Source organism: Monodon monoceros, unplaced genomic scaffold, assembly GCF_005190385.1.
Source record: "Monodon monoceros isolate NGI ecotype Baffin Bay Population unplaced genomic scaffold, NGI_Narwhal_1 Super_Scaffold_12, whole genome shotgun sequence".
Taxonomy (NCBI): Eukaryota; Metazoa; Chordata; class Mammalia; order Artiodactyla; family Monodontidae; genus Monodon; species Monodon monoceros.
Genome location: NW_021703768.1, coordinates 7355544 through 7371714, shown reverse-complemented (window position 1 = coordinate 7371714; position 16171 = coordinate 7355544). Strand labels below are relative to the sequence as shown.

General features: G+C 43.0%; 1 protein-coding gene across 2 annotated transcripts in view; it reads right to left on the bottom strand.

Moving 5' to 3' along the window:
* Positions 1–16171, bottom strand: part of ADCY2 (adenylate cyclase 2) — a 433385-nt gene that overhangs the window by 30102 nt on the left and 387112 nt on the right. For both annotated transcript variants that reach the window (XM_029217111.1, XM_029217112.1), the window contains exons 19-20: positions 8125–8209; positions 3490–3648 (exon numbers count right to left, since the gene is read on the bottom strand). In XM_029217111.1, the coding sequence (XP_029072944.1) occupies positions 3490–3648; positions 8125–8209 (244 nt within the window). The remainder of the gene's footprint in view (positions 1–3489; positions 3649–8124; positions 8210–16171) is intronic.

Here is a 16171-nt window from a genome sequence, read left to right as displayed (position 1 = left end):
AGGCATCCAGCCTGTCGGGAAGTCAGAGGGATGGGGCAGAAGCCTGCCATGCACTCAAAGGAGTCTCTTGGTAATAACCTGGTTATAAGCATTTTGGAAAAAAACCCCAAAAACAAAACCGTCCTTTCTGCGACTCATGGTGGGAGCCCTCAGAACCTTTAGGCAGGGGGCTAGGGGCTGTCCTTCTCCTTCAGACCCTTTATGGGGCTTCTCTTCTGCACTCAGGATTCCCTGTGAGGACCAGAGCAACAGACTCTCCTTCACCACCGATCTGATCTTGAGCAGCGACTGGGCGGCATCTCTGTCCCGCTGAGCAGACGTCAGGCTGCCCTGACCGCAGGCTGCCCGATGGGGCCCGCTGTAATTTTTTAATCTCCAACAGTTACAGTGGCTGCTTGAGTAGCTCCCTCCCCTCCCCAAATATTTAACCTAACCAGCAAAAACTGGCAGTAAAATCTGGAAAGTCACAGCCCAGGGGAGTTCTGTGTTGTCTGATGAAATGCAGAGACTTTTGCAGCCCACAGTTGTGCAGAATGAAGAGATCGTTTCAAGGACGGTCTCATCGGTCTGATGCTCCCGATTTAAGATTCAGTGTGTGTCGCTCTACCCTCCTGAGCAATGTGAGGTCAGCAGCTAGAAAGTGCAAATCTAATGATGTCCAGGGTATTGGGGTTCCTAAGCGAAAACCGGAGACCTCTAATATGCAATAAGGGAACCTGGAGCTGTTTGTGGCAGTAAGCGTTTGAAAAGCTTTGGAACTGAGCTCCTGTTCATTTTCCTATGGGAAGATGAGGCTGCCTGGGTCAGGGGTGTGTTTCCTGAATGAAGGAATAAGCTGGGAGCTTGGTGAATGGGTGCTGACTGTCTGCGGGGGAAATCATTTTAGCGCCTAAGTCAGGTTCACATGCACACACAGGCGTGATGTGGCCATGGACGAGGCCCCCAAGGAATTCACCTTCTTGATCTGACAAATGAGGCAACAGAATCCAGATCTGATTTCAACGAAACGCGCTGATTCCTACTTTGTCTCGGAAAAGTTCCCAAACTGCCGGCGCAGTGAGGTGGTGCCTGTTAAAGGGTTCAAGCCCACCGGGCGGTGCTGCCCTGATGCTGCAGCCTTCCTCACAGACCCCACGTGGGCGCTGAAGGCTGTAGAAGACGCTGTGTGTGTTCTTAAACTCGCAGCACTGATGAGGAAACTTGGAGGGAAATGTCACCCCCATCTTGGGAGCACCCATGACGTGCTAGTTGTAGAAGGGTCACTGGCCTGGCACACAGTAGGGCCACTCGGTAAGTGGATGAGTCCATTGGTGCTTTGGTGCTGCCTGCCCACCAGGTATGTCCCACCTGCATGGATGTGGGACTCCGGGTCCTGCTCTATCAAATGCCCACCTCAGCTGGAGGGATGGATGCTCAGTGTGATATGTAACATCCCACACTCTACCTAAGAATTGTGCAAAGTAAAGCACAATTCCCCTTTGACTCATGGGGAGACGGGCTCAGGCTGAGGAAGTAGCTCACATTACCATGACAGACAATGTTGGAACAAAGGTTCAAGCCCATGCTGTCCACCTGTGGGTTTCACTCTACATCCCCATCTGCTTTTCCTTATGATTTCCAAAGGGGCAACTGTGTTCAGAGGCCTGCTTAGAATAAGTCAAGCAAACAGGAATGGATAGAGAGAACAGACGATTCCCCTGGTCTGGCCTAGGGAGACGTCAGGAGGGGACAGAAGAGGCCACCAAGTGCTGTAGGGCTGAACCCGGGGCCTTTTAAGGTCTTGAACGAAGCACTGTCCTGTCATCTGGACAGAAGTAGCCCCTTGAAGCCTGGAATGGTCTTTTTCTCCCCCTCTACAGCCTGCATCTCTCTGCCAGTTTCTAGCACTTTCTTTTCTGGTTCAGAAGTCACTTGCTCACAGTGGTGGACTTTCTGGACTCCTGCATTTACGCAGTTAGCACCTTTGGAGACAATAGGATTCTGTCCCCTCCTGGGCCGGTTCATCTCTGTAACCAGGCCCAGCACCAGCCTGACCCAGGGCAGGGGCAACAGATGAATTTATAACCTGAATTGACAGCTAGACATATAGACACAAACAAGCTCTTAAACTGCTAATGAAAACAGATGGTTCCTTTTTAATAGATGTAATGATTTCACTGTCTGTGACCAAGAGGTAAATAAGTTGCTGAATAACCTACTGAAAGCAGAAAACACCAGGAGAAGAAATAGAGAAGTGAATGGTGGGACCTGCTGGGGCCCCTGGACTGGCTCACCATGCCTAGCATGCTTCCAGAAAAACCAGAGTGATAAGGTCCAGTCCCTGCCCACCACCTGGCACTTTCTTCTCCATGTCAACTTTAAATATGTTACAGATAAATACCGTTCCAAGCCTTCTCACTTGGCTGCTCTGTGCACCAGTGTCATCAAAGTTCAGCTTATCTATTAACGAGTTCATCCATCTACAGGTTTCCGGATCCCTCATCCATTCCCAATCCTCGCTGAACATTTCCTGAGAACGGGGGTTGCACCTCATACATCTCTGAAACTCCACAGCACCAAACACAGGTCATTCACTCAGTGGGTGCTCAAATGCATGTTTCTTAAATTAACAGAGTTCCACTGTAGATACATCTGCTGACTCTTGTAATTTAGTTACATTAAAGAAAATTCATGACATTTTATTTCATAAGCCATTTCAGCATTGAAACAACATGCCAATCTCTTCAACTCTAGTTAAATATCCATTCCTTTAGATGCTCCACGAAAATTCCCTTTTCTATCCATTCAAATGGATGGTCTCAAGTCTTTGATCTGTCCTTGTGTGGCTAACTCCTAAATTCTATCTCATATCTTTGAAATTCTAAGACCCTTAAAAGGCTCTCAGGGAAGTCATGAGCCATGGAACAGTGGAGTGTGGGATGCATGGTGTGATTTTGCTTCTTGATTTGGCCTTGATGGCACGCTGGTAAGGAAGCGTCCTCCCACACTAGGCAGAGGGTGGTGACCCCTTTTGTGACATATTTGGAACCCCAGTGCCTCATATTGTACGTTCAGAACTTTACATGATTGGGGAAGAAAAACTAGGAAGAATGAATCAACTTCATGCTAAGATGTTCATAGGCGAGTCTAACTCACTATTCTCAGTCGATCTCTATACGGCCAGTCAATATACTCTTGAAAATGGACACGTTCAGGCCAATGTCGAGTATTTTGAACACTGACATGTTTGAAGTGCCACAGGCCTCTAGGTCACTGCCGGGAGATTTTGGCCCTCACCAGCCCACGCCCTTCCCTGGCTAGCAGCCCCGCCTCTCCCCATCAACCCCGCCTCTCTTCACCAGCCCCGCCCCTCCCCATCAGCCCCACCTCTCCCCATCAACCCAGCCTCTCCCCATCAACCCCACCTCTCCCCATCAGCCCAGCCTCTCCCCATCGGCCCCGCCTCTCTCCACCAGCCCAGCCTCTCCCCTTCAGCCCAGTCTCTCTGACCTCATTCTTCAGGCTCCTGGCCAGGAAGTGCTCAGCCACGTGTGCAGGGAGCACGTTCTCCAGCAGCACGCGGTTCAAGTTCTCCATGGTTTCTATCTCCTCTCGCTCTTTTTTGAACTTGTTCTTCCATAAGAAGTCTAACCTACAGTAATATTCATTCTGTTACAAGAGGACACAGAGGTAAAGAAACAATAGGCATCTTGTCCTGCCAGAGAGTGGAGGTTTTAAAGAGAAAATAAAAAGAATGAAACAAACCTAAAAAAGAACCCCCCCCAAATGGAATTGTCACCCTCCCTACCAACCCCTCAGTTGCCCCCAGATGTCTCTCATTTCACCCTCCAACATGGATATCCAAAATGCAAATTTGGGAAAGAACCAGCCTCAGAAACAGAGAAAATAGCTATACTGAAGCCTTGAAAGACAAAAATGACATGAAAGCTTCTTACATAGTCATGTTAATAAATGGTGGCTTGAATTATTTTTTGAAAAGAGCTGTGATAGAATATAAATAATGAATAAAAGAAAAATGGAAAATATTTTAGTAGAGAGAGCGCATTGTTTCATGATTCGCATCTAAAAAATAATAGTGTTCATTTGTGGCAGTTTGCCTTTAACAGCTGAAAATCAGTTTTCCTCTACTACAAATTATGTAATTAAGTATACATTGAAAAGTATGTGTTTTTTCATTTGGGATTGCACTGTACTGACAGAATGACATTATGTTTAGACAAAAGTTCATTTTGATATAATTTAATTAAGATGGTGCCTGCTAGTAAAAAACATATGTGTTCATGCTTTATAATGTATTAAAATTCAATGTTTTTAAAAATCAGCTGTTATTAACATTGTAGAAATAGAGAGGCCCGTTTACTGTCACAGGGTCTCTTTGGCTTGTCATCATTTTGTATCTGCTCTGATGTATATAATTTAATATAATGAAACAGCCTTGAATGAATCTTCCTGTAACAGAAGGGCCTAATAGAGAGAGTGTATTTCAGCACAGATAGTAATTATTGACAGATACATGCAAAGAAGAACTAAATGGAGGGAGTGTGTTTTATTGGTTTGCTTAGCAATACCCATGACAGCACGAAGCAAAATAAAACACACGTAAATGGCCTCTCATGCACAGACTGCAATTTCAAAAAATGATTCACCATTTGAAACCTGAAAGAACAATGATCATTCACTGAAATTAGGTTTGCTTCAAACTAGGTATGATATATTCAAAAATTCTCCTCCTCTGGGGAGGCACTTATTTTTAGCTCATAGAACAAGACATTTTTTTAAAAAGATTACAAAAGAGATCGTTTAAAAGTCTGCTTATATTAAAGTTTTACATTACTGACACATTTTCCACACTCTGTGTTTATAGAAATCATGCTATGCACGTACTGGAGAAGGCCTCTCCCTTGGAGAACAGATTATTTATTTAGATATTTTGTGGGCGGATAAACTAGTGGTGTGGCCGGTATTAAACTAAAATAACAGAAGCAATCTACGGTGGTGGCATCGAGAAGACACAGGTATACACCGAAGATCAGATAAAAATGAAACATGAGATGAAGCCATGGAGCCAGTTAAGGCAGGCAGCAAGCCCAATTCGTGTAAGTTTGAAAGGTTTTCGTAAAGCTCGTGAAGAGTCACTCAGGTTTTCTGAGGGACTGCTACTGTACCACGTGCAAGCATTCTTTAAGTCTCCTACTAAAGGAATCGGAGCACTTTGGGACCAGCTACATTGGACTGAGAGTGACCTTCTGACAAATCTTTCCCCCTCACCTCCCCAACCAGTGCAGTCTGCTGCAGAACCCTTGCCTTGAGGCGCAAGGACCTTAAAAACTCATGTGTGGTCCCCCAAAGGAAGACAAATGTTTTTATCCCAAACCAGTTGTAATGGACTTAATCATGTCGCCAAAAAGATCGTTCCAAGTCCGAACCCCGGTATCTGTGTCTGTGACTTCTCTGGAAATAGGGTCTCGGCAGATGTAATGAACTTAAGGATCATCCTGGATTTAGGGTGGGCTGTAAATCCAATGACTGATGTCCTTACAGGAGAAAAGAGAGGGAGATTTGACACAGAGACCCGGGGAGGCTGCGTGAGGAGATCCAGCCAGGGGTGGGGAGAGCTGCTTCCTCCGGGACCCTGACTCAGGGCGGGAAAGCGCTCTAAGGACTTTGTGACACTTCAACTAGAACAGCAGCCCTGCTCCATGACCTCCAGTCCTCACATCACCTCCCATCTCTCAGATTCCATCTGGGGCTAGGGCTACTCCCCAAATGCTTAGGGGCCCAGATCCCACTCAGATGTGGAATTTGTCTTCATGAGCTCTGGCGTGATGGGAGAGAGAACAGGAAGAGTCTTGAGAGGGCGTCCAGGCCACGTCTGGGACCCCCGCGACCCTGCCTGCTGTGTTTCACATCCTATCACAGCCTCGAGGGCGTCCCGTGCTCTGTCTAGTTCTGAAAAGTACCTGAGGAACTGGGCTTACACCTTTCTGCGAGGACAGAAGTGGTCTCTGGGCAGGGGCGCAGGCAGCATGTGGTTCCACTTTCTCTGGGATCCTCAACTCTCGTGCACGAGGACCTCGGCCTCACTCTCAGGCACTAGGCTGCCACTGCCCGGTTCCATACTCTGAATGAGCCCGCCTAGGATGCAGACCCTTGACGGCAGGGGGCTGCCCTTTAAACCTGGGTGAAACACAGGGGATCTTTCTTTGTCAAAAGAGGCCCTTGAGTTGCCTTGCGTTTCTGTCACAAACTAGATTTCAGTACAGAGAGTGGTACTGTACTGTCGCTCTTGTCTAGGATGTGTTATGTTTTCACTAAGGTTTCTGAGATGCCTAGAGCAATATTTAGTATAGTCATTTTCGTAGAAAGCAAGTACATTGCCATCGTTTCAAAAATGATGGTCATGGGTCAGGGGAGCCATTAGGACAAATGATAACAAGATAAGTTGCAAAAAGTCTGTGCTATTATTTAAAACACATTCAGAAAAGAGGTAACTCTGAGGCCATGGATTCTTACAACACTTGACAACCTTATTTCAAATATCAGACATTTGTTTATAATACAGTTGTATTTCCGGAAGGGTGTGCAGAGGCACTATGTCACAGGCTTCACAGTTCTTGTTATCCCAGAAGACTTGGGACCTCAGTAAATCATTCACTTAATGATTTTGGACTGAAGGTCAGCCTTCCGGCTCACCTTGGTATATCCTTGGTTCTAGTTAAAGAGTAACTGTGAACACAATTAATCCTGCAGGGATTACTACTCTTTAGGCCTCTAGATGTACATATTACTTATCATTACACTAGCGACACGAAAGGAAACCGGTACCAGCGCTATCATGTTAAATGAATGCCTGGCCATAATACTGCATACTTTTGATTCTTTATTTAAATCATTTAGGGAGTAACTGATCAGTGAGCAGGGATTCGACAACATTTGTGTAGTGGTATTGCCTGTATATTATCTCAGTGATCAATAAAAAAAGTTGGGAGAATTCAATTTGATTCTAGGTAATTAAAATATATTGCTGTGAAGAAATCTGAGTGATCATTCTAGTAGGAGAAACTGCCTAAGAATGCAGAACCTAGCATGTGCCGGGGACAGAGGTGGGGAGGGTGATGGGGGGACCGGGGTCTTCTGAGCTCTGCATCAGGACCACAGCGTAGCTCTAGGGAGATTGGTGAGAGCTGCACTGTGAGCTCCAGGGAAGGATGCCCCTTGCACTTCCCCGGGAAGATGGAAGAGAATGGATGGCATTCCCGGGTGCTGGACTGACTGTCACAGATCTGGTCTCTGCTCTGACTGTGCGATTATTAGCAGCTTCCTCCTGGTGAGAAATGGAAGGCAGACCCAAACTCCCCAGCTGATAGTTTGCCTCTCAGATAACTGTTTAGAGATGTGTATATAATTTAATTGGCATTGCCTCTTCCCTGGTTATCTCCACATAAATCACTTCTTTGTTTCATGCTATCCATCAAAGAACTTAAAACAAACTTTGGTTGAGGCAGAGCTACCTGGTGTGGGATGAGTCTTTAGTCTTTGGGTGATTGTCCTTGTTTGCAGGCAGAGAAAGAATATTGCCCTTAAAAGTCCTGCACCTACAGGCTCCACGGGGAGGCCAGAAGCAGGCACAGAGCCCGAGGAGGATGTTTCATTTGCATCACAAAATAAAATTTTTGAACAAGGGACCATATTTCTAGGGATAATTGCAAGTGACAGCAGGGATATTTAATGCCCACTTCAAAGAAAAAGAAGCTATACGTTTTGAAATGCAGATGAAAACCCCAGGCAAGGGGACTTTTTTTCCAATTAGTGTCAGCTATTGAGGGAATACATTGTAGGCTTACAGAAACCTACACATTTATTTTGAGACTTAACAGGAAATTCATTGATTCACACTTCAACTGTTCACAAAATTTGCCTCTTAGGGAAAAAAAAAAAATGAGAGGCCTTTTTCTTGTGTCTATAGCCAAGCATACACACCTTGTGCTACCTACTTTTCTCTTAAGTGATAAGATGATTCTGATGCTTCAACATTTGTTTGCATGAAAGCAATGGCAATGCACGTCAGCAATGTATTATTAATACAGCACTTTAGAGAAGTTACAGAAGTAAGAGACTTCTTACCTGTCTGCCCAGAACAAGCAGTGTGATGAAAAATATAAAGAGAGACACTGAGCCCATGGTCTTTAGGTCTTTCCAAATGCCTGGTCTATTAAAAAACAAACAAACAGATGAAAACAATATAACAAAACAACATACATACAGGACGTAGAATTCGTGCATGAACAAATTTCACAATCTCTAGTGCTTGTCTACATTCTACACCAACCACACACACAACACACTTCAAATATATTTGCAAGCCCAGATTGCATCAAAAGAAAGCAAAATAATCCTTATTTCAAGAGCTCTGTAAAAGAAAAAAGTCTTCCAAATGAATATAGATTTCTTACTTTATACCAAACTCTAGCGAATATAAAATGAATAGCAGAATATTAATAATATTTTCTTTATATTTCTGGGATCAATTGGATAATTGGATATATGACTTGTATTTTTTAGTAATTATTTGCAGAATGAGACAGTATGCTAGAAATTAATAATCATGGGAGATATAAAAATGAAGTAGGGAACTTTATTTCTATAAGCTACTCTGACATATGAATAATATACTTTCATATAACTTTCTGGCAGGCCCTCCTTATTCCTCCTTTCATGGGGTTTTGTATCACAAAGACATAAGACAGATGGAAACCCTTGGCCCACTGCCCCACCAACTCTCGCTGTGCTGGCTGGGCCCTCCATCCTCACCATGACCTTCTAGGCAATGACCACCCACACATCCTAGTTGGCAGGTGTGGTGGTCAATTTTATGTGTCAACTTAAAGGTTCTGATTTTGGTTCTTGTACAGCATACAAGGAGAAATCGACTTGATTCCCCAGGGTAATCCTGCATAGCTGACAAATGATTATTTCACACACATAACTGTAAATGAGACTTGAGAAGTTGATTATGCTTGGCTGCCATGTCACATAAGCAGCATAGCCTGTATTTAATCAAGTATAAATATCAAGTCATCAGTTTCTGCTTGGGAGTTGAATATGCTTTGAGATTTTCCTGTTTCTCCATAGAAGGTTCGAGGACTGATGAGATAATAAGAGAAATGGATAAAGAACTAAAGAGCGCAGATGGGCTTTGGAGTAAGTAACCCTGGTTGGAATCATGACTCCCCTGCTCTAGTGAGCTTGGGGCCTAGGATAAGCCCCTCTAAACCTCACTCTCCCCATCAGCCAAAGTGGGTACCAGTGCCCATCTTACTGGCTGTCTTGGTCACTAGGTCAAATATTTATGTACCTGGCATAGAGCCTGACATACAGGAAGCGCTTCATAAATGGTACTCATGATTTTTCATATTAACTACACAGTGATAAACAAGAGGATGGAGCGAGGAAGGTTGAGAAAAAGATAAGAAAATGCAGGTTGGTGGATTTCATTAACAGAATGACAGATCCATGTGCAAAAGAAAGGCAGATTCCTGCGGAAATGAGGAGACAGAATCTCCAGTCCCAGTGGCTGAAGGGCTTAGGACCTCAGAACTCTCCAGAAAGGCTATGCTTGTACTCAGGGTTCCTTCCTCCTACCAAGCCAACTGTGGCTGGAAAAAATCTGAGCTCAACAGCCATAAGGAGGTTACCAGTTTCTCTCTGGGAATGAAGTGAGCTGACAAGTGTCACTTTCCTGTCTCAGTAGTAGTGATTTTAAGAAATGAAGTTCCTTTTTGAGCCCATGGCAGCTGTGTCTAATAGCACAGTTGAAGTCACTGCAGGGAGCAGATGTTTATAAGCAGTGCAAACTCCAGTGACTTTTAGGAACTTTTTTTGGCCACACCATGTGCGGCATGTAGGATCTTAGTTCCCCGACTAGGGATCGAACCCATGCCCCCTGCAGTGGAAGCACAGAGTCTTAACCATTGGACCTCTGGGGAAGTCCCCAGTGACTTTTAAACTCATTTTCCCGCATACTGACTACACTGACAGGATATTGACCAGTTAATAAAACTGGTACAGGGAATCCTCCGGCAGTCCAGTGGTTAAGACTCCGAGCCTTCCCTGCCAGGGCCCGGGTTCGATCCTTGGTTGGGGAACTAAGATCTCACAAGCTGCACGGCATGGCTAAAAAAAAAAAAAAAAAAAAAAAGTGGTACAACATAGACAACAGTGCGTAAGAAGCTGGTGCAGGCTGTTTTTAATTTTCATGTTGCTTCGTGAACATCCTATTACTTTACCATTCCAGGAATCCTAGGAAACTGCTATGACATCCCTCCCTTTTACCCATCACCCTATAAAAGTAAACTGAGAGTAAAATGTTAACTCCAAGGTCAGGATCTTACAGTAGCTTCATCAATGCAACCAATCAGAACTCAGGTCCCACGTGTATCCCCAGGTAAGGGGCCAGATGCCCCAAATATACAAAGCCATCTCCCGTCCCTCTCACTGATGGAGAGTGGGAGGTAAGACCCTCTTTATGCAGTTCAGGGGCTGGCTGAGTTTTCAGATAATCACACAGAAAATACATGCAAGCAACATAGAGGGAAAAATACTTTTCTGGGACTCCTCACGCTAACACATTTAAACATAGTTTTAGGGGTGGAAATGACCTCTACCTATCTCCCAGTTCTTGAGCCTTAATGAGGAATAGTGGTGGGTGTAGGTGGGGACTTGGGGGAAGCAAAACTAGGAATGGCTCTCATTGCTGGACCGGGCAGTGCACTGGAAAGTACAGAACTAAATGGACCTCAGAAATAATGACGCACAACACAGCCTGTAGGATAGACTTGGGTACCAGTCCACAGATGCCTTTTTTCCTTCTGACGTTCTCCGTCAACTAGGGAGAACTGTAACCTGCTGTCTTCGCTTTCATTTAGATTTCTCAAAAACTTCTTTTATTCATCCAGCCCCAAAGAACTGCTGATTCCAATTGGAGTCCATCTCCCCCACGTGGGCCCCTCACAGGCCACGGCTGATGGGCTCCTGAAGCTTGAAGGATGAATTTCTCCATCCACAGATCCATTCCTGGGTTCCTTGCTCTTTGTGTGTATGCAGGAGAGGCTGGGAGGAAAAGGAGTGGGTAGCATGGGGGGGACATCGGGACAGAGAGAATAAAATTCCAAGATGTCTTCTGGCAGAGTCTAGTCAGTTGTGTTGATCATATCAGTTTCCCAGGACTTTTCTTTTTTTTTTGAAGTGTGGTTGATTTGCAATGCTGTGTTGGTTTCAGGTGCACAGTAAAATGATTCAGTTATACATATATATATATTTTTTCTCAATCTTTTCCATTATATGTTACACAAGACACTTTGCTATATAGTAGGACCTTGTTGTTTATTTTATATACAGTAGTTTATATCTGCTAATTCCAAACTCCTAACTCCCAGGACTGCTGAAACAAAGTGCCACAAACTGGGTGGCTTAAAACAACAGAAATTTATCATCTCATAGTTCTGGAGGCCAGAAGTCTGAAATCAAGGTGCCGGCAGGGCTGTGCTCCCTCTGAAACCTGCAGAGAAATCCTTCCTTGCCCCGTCCTGGCTTTGGTGGTCGGCTGGCCACTGTATCACTCCAATGTCTGTCTTCATCATCACGTGGTGCCCGCTCCCCTCCCCCCATGTGTCTCGGTCTCCACATGGCCATCTTCTTAAAAGGACACCAGTCATATTGGATCACGGCCCACCCCACTCCAGCAGGACTTGATCTGAACTAATTACATGTGCAATGACCCTATTTCCAAATAAGGTCACATTCTCAGCTACTGGGGCTTAGGACCTCAGCATGTCTTCTTTTAAGTGACACAATTGACACATTAACAATTGTATCAGCCATTATATAAAAATGACAGCAACTTAGTCTGAGGTCTCTCTCTCTCTCCCTTCCCTTTAAGTTTTAGGGATGAAATCCACTTTGGATTTTCACACGTTAGGGCTGTGCTATCACTCTGTTATGAAGTACAGAAGACAGAGCTAATAGAGCTGAGAAGGTTTCTAACTCTATGATTTTTAACTTGACAGTTTTAGCCGAAATGTGACCAGATAGGCTATTTTTCATACTTAAAAATGGGTTCTGGAGACACAGACACCCAAATGTGCCTGTAGCCACACACTAATTTACAGCTGACCCTCACCCTGAGGCTGTTAATGGAGCAATCATTCTGGCCCTCAAGTTTCCAGAGTCCAAGAGAACAAAGAAACCTAACAAATTGGGCAAAGGATATGGAATTGCTTGGTGAACCGGTCTCTAACCTAAAGGCTAACAGCTCCGTGACACAAAAATGACATTTTCATTGCTTTCAGGAGAGGATGCAGTCCAGGCATGTATACACAAACATAATTACATTTCAAAACATTCTATTTTCTAGGTGACATAAGCCTCTATTTACTAAGAAGAAAAGTACCTCAAGAAACCTAGTTTCTGTTGTGTTGGTAACAATATACGAACTGAGTAAAATCAGATCTTCCCAGGTCATTCACTGGGGTCAAAAGTAGTCTGACCTCTGGGACCCTGACCCCCTGAGGCCCACGTTTCATAAAGAAAAGTCCCACAAAGAGACAATGGCTACTGCCCTCCCTCTTAACGTGAGATCCCGTTGCTCTGCCGCTGATGAAATCTGTTTACTTCTGGCTGTCCCTGTGAGTAAGTTAGGAAACGCTTTGCCGACAAGGAACCTTTGAGTCCTCAGCCATCTTCAATGTCAAGCAATGCAAAAAGCTCAAGTTTTGGCCAACTTGATGTTGCTGCAAGATGAATCTGCTGTACCTTGCTCAGCACAGGACCAAGACCTCAACTACAATGTCAGAAGACGACACAGTCCGAATAAAACAAAAATACCCCAGAAAGGAAATGCTGGGGTTAAAATGCAAAGGGAAAAATAAAGACAGCCAACTGCCCTGTCAGGAAATCTTTCTCTAAGTCTGGCTGGAGATAGGGCAAGGAATTGCTGAGATGCACGTGTTAGTACCACTTTCCTGATTATTCCCTCCTGGCCTTTCAGTTGAGTGGCATACAGCATCCTGCTGACCTCTGCTTCCAAGCTCTCCTCCCCTCCAGGTCACCAGTGCAGTGGCTGGGTCCTGGCCAGGTGATGCTGGCTGGTGATGAAGCGTGAGGATGACAGCTCAGCCAAAATTCCTGTATTCCACTGCTCAGACTCAGCAGCCATCAAAACAAACCTATTTTCTGATGGCTGATCTGGTTGTTTGCAATGGCCACCAGAGCTGTGGTCAGACAGGAGAGTTCTAAAACAGCTCAGTCATTTAAAAAATACACCATTCCTTTCCGATGATTGGAGATGCATCATTAATAAGTTTTCTTAACCAACTGAGTCAGGGGTGGGAATGACCTCTTCAGACAGCTTGTGCCTTTTGACATATTTTTCAGTTATTTTCTTTCCAGTTCTATTTAGACATAATTGACATATAAACTGTATAAGTTTAAGGTGTACAATGTGTTGATTTGATACACTTATATGTTGGGAAATGATTATCACTAGAGCATTAGCTAACATCCTCATCACCTCACATAATTACCATCTCCTTTTTGTGGTGAGAACATTTAAGATCTACCCTTTTAGCAACTTTCAAGTATGTAATACAGTATTGCTAGCTATAGTCACCATGCTGTACCTTAGATCACCAGAACGTATTCATCTTATAACAGGAAGCTTGTGCCTTTTGACCAACATCTCCCCACTTCTCCCACCTTTCCCCAGCCCTGGGTAACCCACCGTTTTACTGTTTCTGTGAGTTCAGCTTTCTTAGATTTCACATATAAGTGACATCATACAGTATTTTTCTGTCTCTGGCTGGCTTATTTCACTCAGCATGATGCCCTCAGTGTCCATTCACGTTGTTGCAAGTGGCAGGATTTCCTTTTTTCCCATGGTTGAGAAAATAATATCCCGTTATTCCTTTTTCTCCACAACCTTGCCAAAACTTGTCATCTCTTGTCTTTTTGATAATAGCCATTCTAAGGAGTGTGCAACATTTTACGGTGGTCTTGATACACACTTCCCCGATTATTAATAATATTGAACATTTTTTCATGTCCTGTTGACCATTTGTATGTCTTCTTTGGAAAAGGTCTATTCAGTTCCTCTGCCTACTTTTAAATTGATTATTTTTTATGTTGAGTTGTATGAGTTCTTTATGTATTTTGGATATTAGCCCATTATCAGATATATTATTGGCAAGTAGTTTCTCCCATTTTGTAGGTTGCTTTTTCATTTTGTTGATGGTTTCTCTTGCCATTCAGAAGTTTTTTAGCTTGATGTAGTTCCACTCACTTATTTTTGCTTTTGTTGTTTGTGCTTTTGGTGACATATCCAAAAAAATCATTGCTAAGATCAATGTCAAGGAGTTTTTCCCCCTATGCTTTTTTTCTAGGAGTTTGAAGGTTTCAGGTCTCTTATCCATTTCAAATTGATGTTTGTTAGTGGTGTAAGATAGGGGTCCAATCTCATTCTTCTGCATGTGGTATTTAATTTTCCCAATACCATTTATTGAAGAGACTATCCTTTACTTATTGAGTATCATTGGCTCCCTTGTCAAATATTAGTTTACCACATATGCAAGGGGTTATCTGGGCTCTGTATCCTGTTCAACTTGTCTATGTGTCAATTTTTTTGCCAGTACCATATGGTTTTAATTACTGTAGCTTTGCAGTGTAGTTTGAAATCAGGAGTGTGATGCCTCCAGCTTTATGCTTCTTCCTCAGCATTACTTTGGTTATTCAGGGTCTTTTGTGGTTCTATACAAATTTTAGAATTGTTTGTTCTATTTCTGTGAAAACTGCTAATGGAATTTTGATGGGAATTGCATTGAATCTATAGATGGCTTTAGGTAGTATGAACATTTTAACAATATTCTTCTGATCCATGAACATGGGATTTCTTTCCATTTTCTTGTGTCTTCTTCAGTTACTTTCATCAAAGTCTTATGGTTTTCAGTGTACAGATCTTTCACCTTCTTGGTGTAATTTATTTCTAAACATTTTCTTGTTTTTGATGCCATTGTGAATGGGATTCTTTTCTTTATTTCTTTATCAGATAATTCATTGTTAGTGTATAGAAACACAACTGATTTCTGTATGCTGTGACAATTGAATTTTTTGATTAGTTCTAGCAATTTTTTTTTGGTGGAGCCTTTAGGGTTCTCTATGTATAAGATCATATCATCTACAAACAAAGACAAGTTTTCATCTTCCTTCTAATTGTATGCCTTTCATTTCTTTTTCTTGCCTGATTTCTCTGGGTAAGACTTCCAGTACTATGTTGAATAAAAGTGGCAAGAGAGGCACCCTTTTCTTGTCTTGATTTTAGAGGAAAAGCTTTCAGCCTTTTATTCGTGCGTGTGATATTAGCTATGCACTTGTTATATGCCAACTTTATCATGCTGAGCTGTGTTCCTTCTATACCCAATTTGTTGAAAGTTTTTATCATGAGAAGATGTTATTCATCAAATGCTTTTCCTGCATTTACTGAGATAAGAGATCATATGATTTTTATCTTTCATTCTATTAATGTGGTGTATCACACTTATTAGTTTGCATGTGTTGCACCATCCTTGTATCTCAGGGATAGATCCCGTTTGATCATTGTGCATGATCCTTTTAATCTACTGTTCAATTTGGCTTGCTAATACTTTGTTCAGAATTTTTGCATCTATATTTATCGGGAATATTAGTCTGTGTTTTTTTTATTGTTGTTGTTGTTTGTTGTTTTTTTCTTTTAGTGTCCCTATCAGGCTTTGATATCAGGATAACACTGGCCTCATAAAGTGAGTTTGGAAGTGTTTCCTCCTCTTCAATTTTGGGAAAAGTTTGAGAAATATTGGGATTAATTTTTCTTTAAATGTTTGGTAGAATTCACTAGTGAAATCATCTGGTCCTGAGCTTCTCTTTGTTGGAGATTTTGATCACTGATTCAATCTCCTTCCTCATTATTGGTCTGTTAGGACTTTCTATTTCTTCATCATTCAGTCTTGGTAGGTTGTATGTTTCCAAGAATTTATTCATTTCTTCTCTGTTGTCCAATTTGTTGGTGTATAATTTTCATAGTAGTCTCTTATGGTCCTTTGAATTTGGGTAGTATCAACTGTAATGTCTTCTATTTCATTTCTAA